The sequence below is a fragment of the Leguminivora glycinivorella genome, chromosome 2, assembly GCF_023078275.1.
Source record: "Leguminivora glycinivorella isolate SPB_JAAS2020 chromosome 2, LegGlyc_1.1, whole genome shotgun sequence".
NCBI lineage: Eukaryota > Metazoa > Arthropoda > Insecta > Lepidoptera > Tortricidae > Leguminivora > Leguminivora glycinivorella.
Genome location: NC_062972.1, coordinates 21,523,739 through 21,544,730, shown reverse-complemented (window position 1 = coordinate 21,544,730; position 20,992 = coordinate 21,523,739). Strand labels below are relative to the sequence as shown.

Sequence of the window (20,992 nt, the reverse complement as noted above, 5' to 3'; positions counted from 1 at the left end):
TAGGTATTAAGTTAAGACTAATTAATGCTTAGGTATTATATAACACATACGGGTTTATTTTGCTGTCGCATGCATCACTACATATGTAAACTAACCAGTAACTAGACAATTATGGAGCCCCATATTTATTTAATGTTCATTACATTTCAATATTAATTAGTTACAATGCCTTTTCAGCCGTAAAGTATATTTCTTAATGTAAATCAGAAAGCCCAAAATAAGACAAACCGTACCCAGAGAATCTCTTTGGATCAAAGTTACCTAACAATAAATTTATAGTTTAAAAAACTCTAGAAAAAACACGCTTTTATAAATGCACGTAAAAGCCAAAAATAAATTATGGATCGTTCAAGTTGTCTCTATTGCTGGGATGAAGAGTAAACTATGTGCTTTTAATTATAATAATTGATTGTAAAAGCGTGGGGCGCTGCAGTCGTGCTGCAAGTCCAGTTAGCGCGCCAATCTGTGTAAACTGCTTCTCGTAATATAGCTTAACTTGATTTCTCAGCAAGTTATACAAAAAGTTTTTCCTGTTACAGCGCCCCACGCTTTTACAATCAAATATTATAATTAAAAGCACATAGTACTCACATATACTCTTCATCCCAGCAATAGAGACAACTTGAACGATCCATAATTTATTTTTGGCTTTTACGTGCATTTATAAAAGCGTGTTTTTCTAGAGTTTTTTAAACTATAAATTTATTTTATACTTTTTAGTCGTTAATAATGAAATATATTTAAAATTTAAACAAAAATATTATTTCAAGTAGGCGAATTTCGCAAGCCATTTGTGGCTTAACACGTATTGCTATATTTGCTATTGCTTAATAAGAATTAATACCACCTGATGTATAGGTACCAATTTTATCGCAATAAAGTCATTAATTAAAACCGAAATAAATTACATATATGAAAGAAAAAGTGAGCACCAGCCTCAGGCACCAGAGGACTTGGTCACTTTTTCTTTCATATATGTAATTTATTTCGGTTTTAATTTATATACATAGTAGTGTGACTACTTTAAGACAGCACAAGTTGAAATATTTTCAATAGATTATAATTTAACTTTTTTTCATAGTGCTGCGCTAATTTGAAGATTAATGCAATACAGAACTTAAGGATTTCATCTTACAGAGTAGGAAAGAGACAAAAGGTTGAATTTTCTCAGTCGCTCTCTAGTATATTTGCGTGGGGTTGAACCTGGTTATGGAACGTGGACGCGACAGTTTGCTAAGCAACTAAAAGACTGATAGTGGCTCTGGGATCTGTAGACCTTCGCGACGTGCTTAGCAGTGGCGTGGCGTGACATTTTTCGTTGATAAAGCCCTTACTTTTGCCCCCCTTACTTTTGCTCTTAAGGGTCACAAGAAAGCCCTAACCCAACTTATTTTAAATGTTACATTGATCTTTCTTTTATGCGGGGGGCTTCGCCCCCCGAGCCCCCCTTTCTTTGCTCTTAAGGGTCACAAGAAAACCCTAACCCAACTTATTTTAAATATTACGTTGATCTTTCTTTTATGCGGGGGGCTTAGCCCCCCGAGCCCCCCTTACTTTTGCACTTAAGGGTCACAAGAAAACCCTAACCTAATTTATTTTAAATATTACGTTGATCTTCTTTTATGCGGGGGGCTTTACCCCCCGAGCCCCCTTACTTTTGCTCTTAAGCGTCACAAGAAAACCCTAACCCAACTTATTTTAAATACTACGTTGATCTTTCTTTTATGCGGGGGGCTTCGCCCCCGAGCCCCCCTTTTGTTTATATACTCTTGAGGGTCACAAGAAAACCCTAAACCAACTTATTTTGAATACTACGTTGATTTTCGAGCCCACCTTTCTTTGCTCTTAAGGGTCACAAGAAAACCCTAACCCAACTTATTTTAAATATTACGTTGATCTTTCTTTTATGCGAGGGACTTCGCCCCACGAGCCCCCTTACTTTTGCACTTAAGGGTCACAAGAAAACCCTAACCTAATCTATTTTAAATATTACGTTGATCTTTTTTAAAAACGGGGGCTTCGCCCCCCGAGCCCCCCTTACTTTTGCTCTTAAGGGTCACAAGCCCTAACCCAACTTATTTTAAATATTACATTGATCTTTCTTTTATGCGGGGGGCTTCGCCGCCCGAGCCCCCCTTTCTTTGCTCTTAAAGGTCACAAGAAAACCCTAACCCAACTTATTTTAAATATTACGTTGATCTTTCTTTTATGCGGGGGCTTCGCCCCGCCCCCGAGCCCCCTTACTTTTGCTCTTAAGGGTCACAAGAAAACCCTAACCCAACTTATTTTAAATACTACGTTGATCTTTCTTTTATGCGGGGGCTTCGCCCCCGAGCCCCCTTTTGTTTATATACTCTTGAGGGTCACAAGAAAACTCTAAACAAACTTATTTTGAATACTACGTTGATATTTTTTTTTTTTTTGCGGGGGCTTAGCCCCCGAGCCCCCTTTCTTTCCTCTTAAGGGTCACAAGAAAACCCTAACCCAACTTATTTTAAATATTACGTTGATCTTTCTTTTATGCGGGGGGCTTCGCCCCGCCCCCCGAGCCCCCCTTACTTTTGCTCTTAAGGGTCACAAGAAAACCCTAACCCAACTTATTTTAAATACTACGTTGATCTTTCTTTTATGCGGGGGGCTTCGCCCCCCGAGCCCCCCTTACTTTTGCACTTAAGGGTCACAAGAAAACCCTAACCTAATTTATTTTAAATATTACGTTGATCTTCTTTTATGCGGGGGGCTTTACCCCCCGAGCCCCCCTTACTTTTGCTCTTAAGCGTCACAAGAAAACCCTAACCCAACTTATTTTAAATACTACGTTGATCTTTCTTTTATGCGGGGGCTTCGCCCCCCGAGCCCCCCTTTTGTTTATATACTCTTGAGGGTCACAAGAAAACCCTAAACCAACTTATTTTGAATACTACGTTGATTTTCGAGCCCACCTTTCTTTGCTCTTAAGGGTCACAAGAAAACCCTAACCCAACTTATTTTAAATATTACGTTGATCTTTCTTTTATGCGAGGGACTTCGCCCCACGAGCCCCCCTTACTTTTGCACTTAAGGGTCACAAGAAAACCCTAACCTAATCTATTTTAAATATTACGTTGATCTTTTTTAAAAACGGGGGGCTTCGCCCCCCGAGCCCCCCTTACTTTTGCTCTTAAGGGTCACAAGCCCTAACCCAACTTATTTTAAATATTACGTTGATCTTTCTTTTATGCGGGGGGCTTCGCCGCCCGAGCCCCCCTTTCTTTGCTCTTAAAGGTCACAAGAAAACCCTAACCCAACTTATTTTAAATATTACGTTGATCTTTCTTTTATGCGGGGGCTTCGCCCCGCCCCCGAGCCCCCTTACTTTTGCTCTTAAGGGTCACAAGAAAACCCTAACCCAACTTATTTTAAATACTACGTTGATCTTTCTTTTATGCGGGGGCTTCGCCCCCGAGCCCCCTTTTGTTTATATACTCTTGAGGGTCACAAGAAAACTCTAAACAAACTTATTTTGAATACTACGTTGATATTTTTTTTTTTTTTGCGGGGGGCTTAGCCCCCCGAGCCCCCCTTTCTTTCCTCTTAAGGGTCACAAGAAAACCCTAACCCAACTTATTTTAAATATTACGTTGATCTTTCTTTTATGCGGGGGGCTTCGCCCCGCCCCCCGAGCCCCCCTTACTTTTGCTCTTAAGGGTCACAAGAAAACCCTAACCCAACTTATTTTAAATACTACGTTGATCTTTCTTTTATGAGGGGGCTTCGCCCCCGAGCCCCCCTTACTTTTGCACTTAAGGGTCACAAGAAAACCCTAACCTAATTTATTTTAAATATTACGTTGATCTTCTTTTATGCGGGGGGCTTTACCCCCCGAGCCCCCCTTACTTTTGCTCTTAAGCGTCACAAGAAAACCCTAACCCAACTTATTTTAAATACTACGTTGATCTTTCTTTTATGCGGGGGCTTCGCCCCCGAGCCCCCTTTTGTTTATATACTCTTGAGGGTCACAAGAAAACCCTAAACCAACTTATTTTGAATACTACGTTGATTTTCGAGCCCACCTTTCTTTGCTCTTAAGGGTCACAAGAAAACCCTAACCCAACTTATTTTAAATATTACGTTGATCTTTCTTTTATGCGAGGGACTTCGCCCCACGAGCCCCCTTACTTTTGCACTTAAGGGTCACAAGAAAACCCTAACCTAATCTATTTTAAATATTACGTTGATCTTTTTTAAAAACGGGGGCTTCGCCCCCGAGCCCCCCTTACTTTTGCTCTTAAGGGTCACAAGCCCTAACCCAACTTATTTTAAATATTACATTGATCTTTCTTTTATGCGGGGGGCTTCGCCGCCCGAGCCCCCCTTTCTTTGCTCTTAAAGGTCACAAGAAAACCCTAACCCAACTTATTTTAAATATTACGTTGATCTTTCTTTTATGCGGGGGCTTCGCCCCCCGAGCCCCCCTTACTTTTGCTCTTAAGGGTCACAAGAAAACCCTAACCCAACTTATTTTAAATACTACGTTGATCTTTCTTTTATGCGGGGGGCTTCGCCCCCCGAGCCCCCCTTTTGTTTATATACTCTTGAGGGTCACAAGAAAACCCTAAACCAACTTATTTTGAATACTACGTTGATATTTTTTTTTTTTTGGGGGGCTTAGCCCCCCGAGCCCCCCTTTCTTTCCTCTTAAGGGTCACAAGAAAACCCTAACCCAACTTATTTTAAATATTACGTTGATCTTTCTTTTATGCGGGGGGCTTCGCCCCGCCCCCGAGCCCCCCTTACTTTTGCTCTTAAGGGTCACAAGAAAACCCTAACCCAACTTATTTTAAATACTACGTTGATCTTTTTTTTATGCGGGGGCTTCGCCCCCGAGCCCCCCTTTTGTTTATATACTCTTGAGGGTCACAAGAAAACTCTAAACAAACTTATTTTGAATACTACGTTGATATTTTTTTTTTTTTTTTTTTTTTGGGGGCTTAGCCCCCCGAGCCCCCCTTTCTTTCCTCTTAAGGGTCACAAGAAAACCCTAACCCAACTTATTTTAAATATTACGTTGATCTTTCTTTTATGCGGGGGGCTTCGCCCCCCGAGCCCCCCTTACTTTTGCACTTAAGGGTCACAAGAAAACCCTAACCTAATTTATTTTACATATTACGTTGATCTTTTTTTTGCTCGTAAAGGTCACAAGAAAACCCGAACCCAACTTATTTTGAATACTACGTTGATACTATTTTCAACAATAGGTTTGTTATAATGTTGAAAACGTAACGTTCAAAGTTCATTACGTGGCCTTTCTCACAAGCGCAATAGTATATTATATAACGGTAAGGTTATGAAGGCTATAAAAGTTGAGTACCGCGGTTAGGTCACGAGGCTTGCCGAGTGGCCTAAGTAAGGTACGAGACTTTTATAGTCTTCATAATGTTACGATTGTATACTATACTTTTTCTACGACAGCCAAATACATACCTGTTCGAGAATAATAAAATGGGTTGCTTACCTACTTCATATAATGAATGGGAATATTTGTGTGGATCTTAACTATTATATTCTGTCCACAATGTTGATGGCGAAAACTTGTTGCACAATTCTTCAAAATATGCCAACAACAGAGAAAGTTGAAACATATTTTTGCAATTTCCATTGCAAAACAATCATAATTCATAACATTTTTGGTACGCTTTATCGACTTTTCAGGTAACAAATTGTCAGTCTCTTTGAGCGCCATAGCCTTGATTTCTTCGGAAGTATATTGTTCACCAGAATCACTCATAATTACTTAAGTTTTTGCACAATAACGTCGAATTAAAACAAACTACACAACACCGAAAAAGTTCAAATACTTCCGTCAAAAGTTTACAAATGTCAAACATACCATAGACAAGAGAAATAGAAAATAAGCCGGTTTTCAATTACGAAAAATGTGGTTGCGTTCAAGAATATTTAAATGTGGAATGGAACATTATTGGATAAACTTATGATTTTTACCTTTGTTTTGCAATATCTAATATGTAAAACGCATTTCAGTATTTTCAGTTTATTTTTTCATCTTGATTTAAATTATGAACCTAAATATTTTATTATTTATTAAAAGTTACTTATTACTGCAAATGAAAACATACCTGATAAATGGAAGTTGTGCTTTTAAAAAAAAATTAACAGAACTCCTATATTCATATGAATACTGCTCAGCAGTTATCATATGAACCTGTAGACAAATAGACTTTCTTATCGTTACTCAAATGAACTTAATTTGAATACCGCTGACAATAATCTAATTGACAGATTTAAGTGCTGGAGTAGAAAAACACAACTATGATACGATATGCCATCATGGAATGCCAGTGCCAATCTTCGGGCTTCATTATCAGACCTTGAAACCTAGTCGTGGTCAAAGTTCATTATAAGACTTTTCTAAGAAACCAGAAAACAACTATGATACGAAGTTCCATCATGTAGTCCCAGTTCATATCTTCCGGCTATATCATCAGACCTTGAAACCTAATCGTAGTCAAAGTTCATTACAATACTTTTCTAAGAAACCCAAAAACAGCTATGATACGATGTTCCATCATGTATGTAGTTCCAGGTCATATCTTCCAGCTTCATCATCAGACCTTGAAACCTAATCGTAGTCAAAGTTTATTACAAGACTTTTCTAAGAAACCCAAAAACAGCTATCATATGATACGATGTTCCATCATGTAGTTCCAGGTCATATCTTCCAGCTTCATCATCAGACCTTGAAACCTAATCGTAGTCAAAGTTCATTACAAGACTTTTCTAAGAAACCCAAAAACTGCTATGATACGATGTTCCATCATGTAGTTCCAGTTCATAACTTCCGGCTCCATCATCAGACCTTGAAACCTAATCGTAGTCAAAGTTTATTACAAGACTTTTCTAAGAAATCCAAAAACAGCTATGATACGATGTTCCATCATGTAGTTCCAGTTCATATCTTCCGGCTCCATCATCAGACCTTGAAACCTAATCGTAGTCAAAGTTCATTACAAGACTTTTCTAAGAAACCCAAAAACAGCTATGATACGATGTTCCATCGTGTTGTTCCAGTTCATATCTTCCGGCTCCATCATCAGATCAGTTCAACAGTATCATATTATTGTATTGTCATCAGAACTACATACAGCTGCTAATTTTCATTACGCTACGATCCTTGGAAGATGGTTAAATTAGCCTCCGCAGATTCCATTACATAGTTACATACACGACGACCTAATAAAAGCGTGTTAAATTAAAAAATAACTTCATACGAAACAGCCTTGCTGAGTTTTACGTTTGATGCTTTGTTTTATAAGTTAAGAATTTTCTTAAATATTTGTTTTCCTTATTGTGTACAGTCATCATCAAAAGTAGCGGATCAAACAACGCTTCTGAAGTACTACCAAGTACTATTCTGTAACCCCTAAACAAAAAGACATGTATCTACACATAGAGATACTAACTAAACTTTGATATTTCTGACCGCGAATGTACAGATTTATCCATGAACCTACAATTCTAAGGACGGATAACTCCGAAGAAAACCCTGTGATTCCATCATCCACATTGATAGCTTTGTCTATGACCTCACCCACTAATCTCCCGTCAGTCGGATCGAGGCGCCCGTGGCGAAAACATCTCCAGAAAAAAACCGGCCAAGAGCGTGTCGGGCCACGCTCAGTGTAGGGTTCCGTAGTTTTCCGTATTTTTCTCAAAAACTACTGAACCTATCAAGTTCAAAACAATTTTCCTAGAAAGTCTTTATAAAGTTCTACTTTTGTGATTTTTTTCATAATTTTTAAACATATGATTCAAAAGTTAGAGGGACGGGGGGACGCACTTTTTTTTCCTTTAGGAGCGATTATTTCCGAAAATATTAATATTATCAAAAAACAATCTTTTAGTAAACCCCTATTCATTTTTAAATACCTATCCAACAATATATCACACGCTGGGGTTGGAATGAAAAAAAAAGTCAATCCCCACTTTACATGTAGGGGGGGGGGGGGGTACCCTAATAAAACATTTTTTTCCATATTTTATTTTTGCACTTTGTTGGCGTGATTGATATACATGTTGGTACCAAATTACAGCTTTCTAGTGCTAACGGTTACTGAGATTATCCGCGGACGGACGGACGGACGAACAGACGGACGGACGGACGGACAGACAGACATGGCGAAACTATAAGGGTTCCTAGTTGACTACGGAACCCTAAAAATAAGAAAATATGCCTACATGCGTTGTCAAATTGTGTAAAAATGACAACAATCGAAAGAAAAAAAAATACGGAGCCAATTTTCGTGCGTAATTTAATACTTTATCACGTTATTATGCGTAAAATCACAATATTAATTAATGTTCATAATCATAAACCAACAAACTGCAAAACAAGAAGAGTGTGACCAGTATTTTTTTAAATAGTGTTTGCACACGGCGCACAGTCATTACTATTTGTTAAAAACAAGATATTTCTAAGTTTCAAGTAAAATAATTAATTTTTGATAAATTAAGTGAAGAATTGATTTTCTTTTGACCTGAATTATAATTATTTTGATTTTAAATCGTGTTTGCACATCGCAAACCGTCTGCCATTGCTGGCTTGAAAGGTCGCCACCAAGCCATAAAATAAAATTAAAAAAAAAACGTCAGCCGGTCTTCAGTGAGACTCCCTCTGTTCTATTACTACTCTGTGGATTTATCCATATTTATAAAAGTTATTCAGCATGTCAAATACTTCGGGTGCGTTGTTTCATCCATTTCTGTTTCTGCTAACTGCACCTTAATTTAATGAATAAAAATTCCAATCGTCAAACATCGTAAATCGGTCTGAAATACTTGTCTTAGTTTTAAAAATAATTATACGAGAGACTAGATACACTTTTGTCTCTGACAGAGTCTATATTCAGCAGAGCTAAATATATTATAAAGCTTACAAAATGTGCAAACTCTTAGTAAAACGGTCTACATTATTTACCTCTAAAATTTTAGTAGTAAACTGAAACTGTTAACTTTGGTTTATATTCTGTGTACAAGCTAGGAAGTAAAATTAATATAAAATACAATTACATACCCAGACCAGAGTCAGGACGAAGATAAGTTTGCAATAATTTTGGTAGGCCTGTCTGTACAAGGGTTAAAAAACGTTATAAATGCATCGAAGTTTGACGTTTAAAATGACACTTGTACCCGACAAGGCTGTGAAAATCACTGCCAACTTGATATGATTCTACCTGTATTCGGGATAAATCAGCTCAGCATATCGCAGTACGACACGGAACAACTGACGGACGGGACATGCATCCAATATCACTGTGAAATCACTTTGTAGCTCCAAGCCTCGCTCGTATCGAATATGCCCACTTCTCACCTTTGCTTTATTGGATCAGTAAAAATAAATTGGGCGTCGTACGACGTCTGAGCTACGTTTCTGTAGTGCTCTGTCCTACAAGTCTATAAGAGCTCTTTACATCCACACGTGTTGTCAGCTCGAAAAACGATTTAACTAGCGAACCTTGTCTTGACAGCATAAGGCCCATTTTGCGGCGCTTCGGAAAATAACAACGTCCTGATAGAATCGCCTTTACGTGCCTTGAAGCGTTCTATTTTATGCGATTGTTGAGCTCTTTGTCGTTTCAAAATGTCTGGTCCGAACGCGCACCTATACACAGTTTAAAATACGCGATTTTGAGATCATAGCGAGTATCGTAGCCAACATTTTCTTCATAGAATTTTGCTTTAAATACGAGTGAATACTAATACTAAGTACTTATAGATTTTCAATGCACAGGGATTGCAAATGCATATGAATTTAATTACTGGGAGTGTATACGGAACAGGCTTTAGCTAGAGAAATGTGGCTAGAATTTATTATTTTTATATATATTCATAAATAGTATTTTAAAACACTTGAATTTTTCTATTGAAAACCTTTACGCTAACATATTCGTAATACTTAACATTGTGATGCGTTATAATATATTCATTACTTGAATTGAAATAGAAAACTTTAAATAAATAAGTAACAACTATTTTACTTTAAAAAAACATGATTTATGTTGCATTGGAGTTTTCTAAGAATATCAATGAGAATTATAACTAATTGTTTAGTTCTGTTAAGATAAAGCATTAATGAAAATCTTGACTTATAAAATAATTGTAGGTACATACATACAATCACGCTGTATCCCATAAAGGGGTAGACAGAGCACATTAAACTACTCAAGTTTCAGTGCCACTCTTGGCAAATAAGGCGTTGAATATGGGTTAAATTAAAACGAAGTGTGACATTGACTGCGGATAGACAGTGCTCACACGCTAAACACTTTAGTAAACATAAGTCAAAACTTAATGCCTGCTCTAACCACGGCAACTACTACTGCATGAGGCGAATCACTCAGACCAAATATCATTTCCCAAAACCCACAAGTCCAACACCTATGGAAAAACGAAAGGCAAAACACAATAGGCTAAACAACAACAAAAAAACAAAAAAATTGTGAGTACGTACCTATAAGAGTTTCGCAATATTATTGATGAAAATCACAATATATTCCAGATGAACAACTCCGATGACAAGAAAGTGGTCCTTCGGAGGTTGGAGCCGAGTCTCGCCGGCAACTTTAGCTGCGAGGTCACTGCTGACAGCACCTTCTCCACGCAGACCGCTACGCAGTTCCTTGATGTCGTTGGTACGTCAATTTCCTCCGTACTATCTTTTACATTTTTTTTTGTATGAATAGGTAGACGTTTGACCACGATCATCATCATCATCATCATCATATCAGCCCTTTATCGCCCACTGCTGAGCATAGGCCTCTCTTCTAGTACGCCACTTGTCCCACGATCATACCTGATGGTAAGTGATGATGCGGTCTACGGTGGAGCACGCTTACTTATGAGATACCTATTTACTCTTGCTTTAAAGAGACGATTGTACTCATGCGGAAACACAGACTCAGGCAGAGCATTCCACTCCTTGGCGGTTCGCAAAAGAAATGTTGAAGCGAAACGCTTAGTGCGTATTTTTGGAATTTACTAACCGTGAAGCGATGCCGCATTGCCGATTGTCTGGTTACAGATAAACAACCTCTGATGAGTGATGGCAAATAAGTTCTGGGCACGTAGCCGAATGGCACAATCGCTCACGAAACGAAACGCTCGCCAGACTACCTTTCGCGGCGTTTCGTTTTCGTTTCGCGTCGCAGAAATACCATTCGGCTACGGCACCTGTTGTCCTTCTTTCTCGATTGCAACTGCGGCGGTGAGCTCACTGCTGACAGGAACTTTTTCCCACAGACATATGTCGTTGGTAAGCCAATTTCCTCATTAACTACTCTCTATTTAGATGAACACTTGACAAGAAAGTGGTTTTCAGAGGTTAGAACCGAGTCTCGCCGGCAACTTCAATTGTGAGATATAATATTAAATCTGCATGACTACATACATAGTGTAGGTATTGCGTAATTTAGTAACAGTCATCATAACATAATACCCGTATACTTAAAAGCCATGGAATGTTTTGATTCATCATCATCCTCCTTGCGTTATCCCGGCATTCACGGCCCATGAGAGCCTGGAGTCCTCTTTGACAACTAATCCCAAAATTTGGCGTAGGCACTGGAATGTTTTGATTAAGCTTCACAAATCATATGTTACGTATCTCAAATACCTAGGCAAAAGAATACAAATTAACCTGTTCCCATTCTTTCCGGTAAAAGTATAACTTATTAAAGTAGGTAATGAAGTTGGCTAAGGTGCAGTTTAATAACTACCAAGCTCTGAACTTCGAAGTCAAACTTTAGATGTTATAGTGCTGAGAACTCAAAGAGCTGACCGCAAAGCAAATTAATATGATTGGTTTCTGGCCGAGACTGCTGAACGGACTACTTTTTCTTAAGTTTGATAAAACTGAGGAATAGAGGCACTACTTTACTAACCACCATTTAGATTTGCTAGCGGGTAGTTTTGTAGCAATAAGTTTATAACGGTATTTCTTTCCCATCACACGGCATCAATAGTAGCGGATAAAAGAACGCTCTAAGTGCAAGTAGCCAAGTATCGGGCATCCTGTGTGCGAAGCCGAATGCACAAGTGCTCACGATAATATCTCTTTCGTAACTATCTATCTCGGAGCGATAGAGCCAGGCTACATTTCTGCGGCGTTTCGGTGGCTTTTCGCGTTGCAGAAATGCCATTCGGCTACGGGGCTTGGAAAACTGTTCTAAATATCTATAGATGAAAAGAATATAATTTTTTTTTTCTTGAACACTGGCAAGACAAATTACACATTGTCATTGTAACAAACTAACCTAACCACAAAATAAAAATTTTGAAAAACCCCCGATATAGTGGCCCGATTTTCATGAAACATGGCTAAGAACACTCCCGACTAACTCAGCTTTCAAACAAAAAAAACTAAATCTAAATCGGTTCATCCGTTCGGGAACTACGATGCCACAGACAGACAGACACGTTAAACTTATAACACCCCGTCGTTTTTGCGTCGGGGGTCAAAAACATCTAAATCAGTAGGTGCATACTACAGACCTTGTATGAATACCTACAATATATCTTATACTTAGACACCTGCGTAACGACACCAATAGGGTTATTTTTTTAATACTACGTCGGTGGCAAACAAGCATACGGCCCGCCTGATGGAAAGCGGTCACCGTAACCTATGAACGCCTGCAACTCAAGGAGTGTCACATGCGCGTTGCCAACCCATTAGAAGCTTGTACACTCCCTTTTGCTGTGTTAAGTACAGAATATTGAAATGTCGTCGCTGCTTATTTCAGTGACACCAGAGAGCCAGCCAGTGCTGCAAGCGGAGAAGGAGAAGTACCAGCCGGGAGAGTTGCTGCGGGCCAACTGCACCACCGCCCCCGCCAAGCCGCCCGCCAACCTCACCATTTACATCAACGATGAACCGGTTCGTATAAAAACTTTATCGGATTTAGACTTATATTGACCGGGATATAGACCGTGATTACCTTTTTGATTTTTGTTGTCAAATGTATGGCATCCAGTGATTTGTTTGTGTAAATAAAAAACCGGTGAAGTCAGAATTGAACAAACGTAGTGACACTGAGTGTAGTGTGTATGGACAGACCATCGAGTGTGAATCCACCCGCCTTCGTCAGTTTTCCGTAGTCATGATGCAAATGCAAACAGCGTCGAAATATCGGTCTATATCCCGGTCAATATAAGTCATGGAAAGATGGGAAGATGGACGTAATGGAAATAACCGTGAATCATTCAAAACTTTATCGGATTTATCTGCAATATGCACGCAAGCTATTCTGAATAATTATCCTTGGTAAACTCGGATATTAGTTTATATTTACCGGGCTATAGACCATAAAAAGATAATCACGGTCTATATACCAGTCAATATAAGTCTACTGAAACTGACCGTGAATCATTCAAAACTCTTATTCTCGGACATATTTAGGAAATATCATGATGCCCATAGTTTGAATCTGAAACGAAACTAATCACGTGATACTTACGTTCTATTTAGCCCGATGTCCAAAAGAACTTGTCATGTCAAATGAAGAAATTTTTGTTACTTTCCAATCAGAATTCAGATAGTGTGACTAATGCACAAACTTTTAGTCGTAAATAATTTATTTCTCATTTACAAATATTCAGAGATTTATTGGTATTTTAGAGATCTCTTTTGGTCATAATAATTTTATAGTTGCTAAATAATGTTTTAGTGCCCTGATCTTAAGAAAAAAACTAAAATTTACTTTTTGGTGACTTTATAGTTTACACTTTTATAATTTGCAAATACGCTTAATAACATATTTCCTTACAATTAATTTTATACACAACAGGCGGCAGAGGTTTTGTGTTCTAAGGTATGACTCTTTGTGTTAAAATTCCTTTATTTGATGCATGCCACCTACTTACTTTAGTTTTAATTTGCTCAATGCTTTTTAAACCTTCAAATCCACCTTTTTTTTCAACTTTCCGTCATTGAGTTGATATTTACAAAAACTTTTTTCTTTCTCAATTGCTTTCCAAACCGGGTTATTTTTTGTTTTAAATATAAAACAATACTTTATAAAACTGTTACGGTACTTATTTGCTAAAAAATCTCCCCTAATAAGAAGTCGTGCGACGTTCAATAGAGATACGCTTTTTATCCTGGATGTTTTTTGTTCCTTTTCATCGTTTTGTATAAAAGGTTGTTGTAATTTATTCAATAAGCACTTGTTTTGTTTTTACGAGTCATATACTGAACAATTTGTGTTGAAGATTCTTTACCTTTTAGGTGTACGACGAATCACTATGGGACCTATGGGTACGATGAGGGATTGTGGAATTTTCGGCAGTTGTGAAGTTTATTTTTGTTTTTTTGGTGATAGTTACAATGTTTCTGCACCAAAGCAAGTTATTCATCACACACTTACATAAGTAGGGCCTTTTATCCAGTAGTTTGTCAAAAAATATTATACCTAATTAAGAATGTTCATGTTCAACCAACACTGATGATTACAATGTACCTTAACGGGTCCCAAATATTCATATTTTTTTAATAATCTAATTGAAAGAATTTGCACAGTACGGCAAGAGCAAGAATCGGATCGGTAGCTCTCACAGACGCCTTTGACTGATCCGTTCTGCATCTTATTCGCGTATTATACTTTTATGTCGTATTATAAAGGTCGATAGAGTGCCTATGAGCTAGCTCTGCTCGACAGCTGGTGTGATACTGCTCTTAGACTCAGTTAAACACACGCTCTCGTTCAATACAAGTCTTGGCCTTATATCAAGACTCATTTTGATTTGTTCCGTCTGTTGTCCTTTGAGTCGTCGGCAATCCGAATCCTCCTTAGAACTTGTACACTGCTTTTTGCTGTGTACTTAACACAGCAAAGGGGAGTGTACAAGTTTCTAATGGGTTAGTAACGCGCATGTGACATACCTTAAGTTGCAGTCGTCCATAGGCTACGGTGACCGCTTTCCAGGTGGACTGTATGCTTGTTTGCCACCGAGGTAGTATTTAAAAAAATTGCTCTAGCCAAGTATCACACTAATTCGACATCATATGTGATTCCAGCTACGTTCATCCGAAACCACCCTGCACCCGTGGGACGGCGGGCTGTCCTGGGCCAGCGTGGGCGTGGAGCTGAAGGTCTCCCCAGACCTTTTCCCCGGCGGCCGCCTGCGCGTCACCTGCAATGCCACGGTGTACGATGTCTATAACGAGTCCGCGAAGCTGGACTTCTTTACTCCGGAGACTGATCCGCGTCCGGAAAGAAGTGAGTCACGTTCGGTAGAACTAGTTGCAGTTCTCTATTGATTTCTTGTGAGAAGAAAAGCCACCGGACGAATTCAAATTAGGGACTAATCGAATTATTTATAATATTGTCTTCGGTTACCGCGATAGTTAGTCATGAAATAAAACTATGGAAACGGATTTTATCGCGTATAATGAATTTACAATTCATCCCGACGTTTCGAACACTTTACAGCGTTCGTGGTGAATTGTAAATTCATTATACGCGATAAAATACGTGTCTATAGTTTTATTTCACTTTTTTACTTTTTTATTTAATTTTAATTTTTTAAATCGATGCTAACCAAGTAGCTGAACCAAGTACTTAAATGATACAGTACATATCTAGATACAATTTTATTTGAAGTACATATTTTAATTTGTGTTTAAGTAGTCGCATTATTAATAGCTATTTGTTTGGCAATGAGACAAACTTTAAGTTTGACCATTCGAGCGAAAAGTCGGGAACCTAGTGTGCGATTCGAAAAGTGGAATCTTGATCAGGGTCAAACAAATTTTTCCACCTAGTGAAACACAAATCTTTTTACCACACGGACACGGAGTAAAATAATACCTTTAAAAAATCGAATAAAATCAAAACCAAAAGAATAATATTAAAAATCAGCATTTGAAAGTCAATTTTACGGGATACCCCCATTTGCCAGAATTTCATTTGCCATAATTTTATTTGCCATCCTATTCAACAATCATAATATTGTTTCTCATAACAACTTATGCCATAATCATTGTTTACTATATTAATCTAGTGCCAGAAACTTTGTTTCCCATAAAGTCAGTTTCCATAATGTCATTTGTCAGAATCATCGAAATCCGTAATTACCACATTCCATACCATCATTTGTCATACAAATTAGCGTCCAGAAAAGTCAATTTCCATAATGTGCTTTGGCAGAATCGAAAACTACTATAATAGGTACTAGAAGGACTAGAGAATGAAACTGCTATCAGAAAGTAGGTTAGGTTAGAACTGTGACCCCCGGAAAATGAAACTGCTATCAGAAAGTAGGTTAGGTTAGGTTAGAACTGTGAACCTCTGGAAAAGGAAACTGCTTGAAAAGTAGGTTAGGTTAGAACTGTGACCCCCCGGAAAATGAAAATACTATCAGACAGTAGGTTAGGTTAGGTTAGAACTGCGACCCCTGGAAAATGAAACTGCTATCAGAAAGTAGGTTAGGTTAGGTTAGAACTGTGACCCCTGGAGAATGAAACTGCTGGAAAAGTAGGTTAGGTTAGGTTAGAACTGTGACCCCTGGAAAATGAAACTGCTATCAGAAAGTAGGTTAGGTTAGGTAATAATATGGGCAACAATTAATATGGCAATAATTGCTTATGGCGTTTGAATATTCTATGAAACCATATTATTGCACTTAATAATATGGCTAACAAATAGTATGGCATTGTATGATTATGGAAGGTAATATTCGGATAAACAACGAGTATGTCATATGATTTTTATGGTAAACAAATCATTCGGGCAAATGAAATTCAGGCAAGTTAGATTCGGGCAAATGAATATTATGTTAAATGACTGTCGGGCAAACAATAGACAACCCAATTTTACCAGCTAACGGAAGATAAATAACAAGTTAAAACTTTAACTATAAAACTCCTGTGAGACTCATACATATTTAAAAATATTTATTAGTAAGTATTTAGTAGTAAGTGTTGTGTGCAATCCTGCTTTTGACAAAAGTAACATAGTGGGTAGCTCCGATCTCGCCACGGTGACGTCGCCCGCGCCGCCGACCCCCCTGCGCCTGTCCTCAGCAGCCGCGCGCACCGAGCTAGCGCCCGCAGTATGCGTCACGCTCTCGACATGTAAAGGCCGGGTCGCTACTCTTGAGAAAGGTCCTCGAAATTGGACCGAAACATGTCGAACGCTATATCGACTTAATACGTGAGTAACCCGCTTAAAATATTTTTTAAGTTAAAACTTGTATGAAATTACTTTGCGTGCTAATGAGGAGACTCGATACGATAAACAACAGACTATGATATCAGCTTTGTGCTGCGAAGTGCTAGTCGTGAACAAATCCGATAATCTCGCGTGAATGGCCACCCGTTGGCAAGTTTGAGCCGGCTTGCTAAGTGAATTAGATCCTACTACGTTACATGCTTTGATAAGTCGTCTTTAGCTTCACAGCGCAGAGTACATAGAAATGGTGAAACGGGCAATGCTTCAACCCTGGTACGGTGCCTTTAATAATTAACTAGCTTTTTCCCGCGTACTAATCTAATCTTGTTTCCCCATACAAACTCCGACCGGTCTGGCGCAGTCGGTAGTGACCCTGCCTGCTACGCCGCGGTCCCGGGTTCGAATCCCGGTAAGGGCATTTATTTGTGTGATGAGCACAGATATTTGTTACTGAGTCATGGATGTTTTCTATGTATATAAATATTTATATATTATATATATCGTTGTCTGAGTACCCACAACACAAGCCTTCTTGAGCTTACCGTGGACCTCAGTCAATCTGTGTAAGATTGTCCTATAATATTTATTTATTTATTTAAACTTTGGACCCCCATTTCATCCCCCTTAGGAGGTGAATTTTGAAATATCCTTTCTTAGTGCTCCTCTACATCTTATAAGGAATCTACGTGAAAAATTTGGAATCTCTAAGACCAGCGGTTTATTTTGTATATTTAGATAAATACCTTCGTAAGACCCAGTCAAATTTTTCTAATGTTGAATTTGGAACTTTCTTTTCTTTCTATTATAGCCAAATTATAGTCTCTTAAATTAAATTCGAGTTTTGAAAGTTATGAACAGTTTGATTGTAATGAAAACGAAACCGAGATTGTAGCAAAACTCACGTTTGAATTTCTGAATTGATATCAACAGTGTCGCCACACTAGTGCTAACTGAAGATGCTACTCTGAATGTGACCTTAACTTTCGTTAATTGCGTAACTTTTACTTTAACTTTAAAATTACATCCTTAAAGTCGTACTTTATTAAGTCGTTTACTTATATCCCATGAATTAATACTACTCGTGCATTCAAAACAGAACTAATCGTTTAAATCAATCATTTTAACTGAGCTAAGTTAGTTACTGTCACGTACATATTACGTGACTTTTACACGTTAACTCGAGGTACCGAGTAACGTATTAAAAAACGTCAAACACTCATGATAGAGTTTTTAAGAGACATTGGGTAAAATACAAAACAATTGAATGCAGACTAACTAGATTAAGGGCCAGTTGCATCAACCACATTTGACAGGCACATCATCGCCACACAGCAGATGTCTATGGAACTTCCCATACAATAAAATTTAACGAACGCTTTAACGGTGACAAACGGTTTGATGCAACCGGCCCTAAATCCAACAAATGTATTAACCAGTTTACATTTTGCGTTTCAGTCACACTCGGCAGCAACGCCTCAAGATGCTTCACCAGCTGGCTTCTGATCTTCTTCATGCTGTTCCTGCCCATCGTGATGGCTCAAGACTACGGCATGTTCAACCAAGACGTCTTCAGAGAAGCCTATGATAACAACTTTGAAGAAAACTATGATGAGAACCTGTACTTAATAGGGTCTACTCCTAAAAAGCCGCTTTTGTCACTTATTGGCCATTAGAATATCGCAGGTATGATAAGATTCATGTCTGTCTGTCATTTAGGTAAATATTAAATTCACTGCATCAGTCTTATTAAAAATAATTCTAATTATGCAGGATAATGTATATGTTGTTGCTAATCTTATCTGATGGTTGCCACATTTAGCTGCGCACTGCACTTTATATTTGAAGCCACGAATTTGAATTGTAACAATGCTAATCATGCTAATCAGCATGAATCTTTTCCTCCTCCTGATATGAAAAGTCCCCGCCACGTATTGTACTTTCTTAGAGATTGTATCGTATACTCCTTAAGCAGACCAACATTTGTTCAGCGACTTTCACAACATTATGAAGTCTTTATTTTTTTAATTTTTCATAAAAAATAAATATTAGCTTCAATAAACGATTATTTATATAGGATTTACAATCTTCATACAAAGAATCGTACCTCGTTGTCTGTCACACTTTAGACTTAACAGAATTCGCAATACATTACCAAAAACTTTCAAGGGTGATAAAAATCAAAATACACGTTATTTTTAAAAGTAGCTGAACAAATGTTGCTCAGTTTAAGGAGCCTACAATTTAATTTTTTGCTTTTGTTACACAAAATTAACTTCGTCGGAGTCCAGTCCTTCTTAGTTAAAAGGAAAGTATGCCGTGAATACCAACCATGTCCCAGAAGATGCCAGTAGTTTATTGTAGAGTAAATGTGAATGTGACAAAAGCGTGTAAAACACTGGTACGTTTAACCCGTTACATTTTTAATTTATTGTAACGTGGTTTATTGCGTTATAAAGGTTATTAATTTATTAAGGGTCACTTGCACCACCGAAAATGAAGGGGTTAACCCAAGGTTAACTCACCATTTTTTATGGAATTTGACAATTGACAATCCACTAACCTTGAGTTAAGCGGGTGGTGCAAGTTGCCCTAACAGTGTTGTTACTCATTCTTAACTTGGACCAGAGTCTCAATTTTCAATGAAAGCTTGCCAGTAGCAAATGTAGCAATGCTACCAACTTCTTTTTTTGCCAGCATAAACGTCTGAGTGCGATACTACCAACAAATTATTAAATAAATACTATAAATAGGTAGAAAATGGAAAAATCACACCTCTAGCAGGACTCAAACCTGTGACTTTTTGGAACACTCATAAAATCGATCTGGCCAACTAAGCCTCGGAGGCTTAGCAGATAAATGTCCTTTTTTATCTGTTTGCTAAGGATAAGCTTAGTATACAGTTTCAGCACACCAGCAGTTGAGTTATTTAGCAAAGTTTCTTGACTATACGGTCTGGAAAGACTATTTATTTTACTTTAAAAAACTAAATTGGTATTCTTAGATTTTGTTTATTTTTCCATATATTTTTAATGGTTATGCTGGCTTGGCTAATGATTATTTATATAAAAATAATAGTTCCCAAAATAAATCAGATTCCACTTCCTTGCACATCTCAGTCTGCGTTAATATAAGCACGTAACAAGCGAATAATGTCTAAATCGAATATTCTAATTTAGAGTAAAACTTGTGTACATAACTATCGGAATAAAACATATTAATGCTACCTAGTATTAAGTAAACTAATTGTAAGAAAAGTAAATGGAATAATATATTTAGCCTTTCAGATTACGAATTAGTTAGCAAATATTGATTGTCTTCAAAGATTTTTCTATTTAATTAAATGTATATAATGACACGAGGAAATAAAATATTAAATATGATTCATTTTTTTTATTAAAAAAAATTAACATTTTATGCCTCTGCTCAAAATGGCACCCTTTCTAAGAAATACATAGACACACAAATACGAATCACAAGAGCCGACGCGGATAATATCGCAATAGTTTCGTTTCCCAAATTATTGTTTGGAAAAGGTATGTTTCGCAATGAATTTGTTTGGTCAAAATTTCACATCGCAAATTTCTAAACTATTTAGACATTTGCATTTTCATTTCTACGGTATCGATTTAATTTATCGAAGATTTTTTGCCAAATTTAATTTCTCTAACAAATTTTGCCAACTACATGTTTACCAAATCAATCTTTCCCATATGTTTGACAAACTTAAAATCTGTTAAATTATAATTTCCCAAACTGTTATAATGCAA

The 20,992-nt window shown here is 37.6% G+C and overlaps 1 protein-coding gene across 2 annotated transcripts in view; it reads left to right on the top strand.

The window, feature by feature from the left end:
• The window catches only part of LOC125242313, a 120,642-nt gene extending 101,337 nt beyond the window's left edge, over positions 1-19,305 (top strand). For both annotated transcript variants that reach the window (XM_048151082.1, XM_048151081.1), the window contains exons 3-6: positions 10,556-10,688; positions 12,798-12,931; positions 15,071-15,272; positions 18,681-19,305. In XM_048151082.1, coding sequence (XP_048007039.1) covers positions 10,556-10,688; positions 12,798-12,931; positions 15,071-15,272; positions 18,681-18,898 — 687 coding nt within the window. In that variant the 3' untranslated portion in view covers positions 18,899-19,305. The remainder of the gene's footprint in view (positions 1-10,555; positions 10,689-12,797; positions 12,932-15,070; positions 15,273-18,680) is intronic.
• Positions 19,306-20,992: the final 1,687 nt, after the last annotated feature.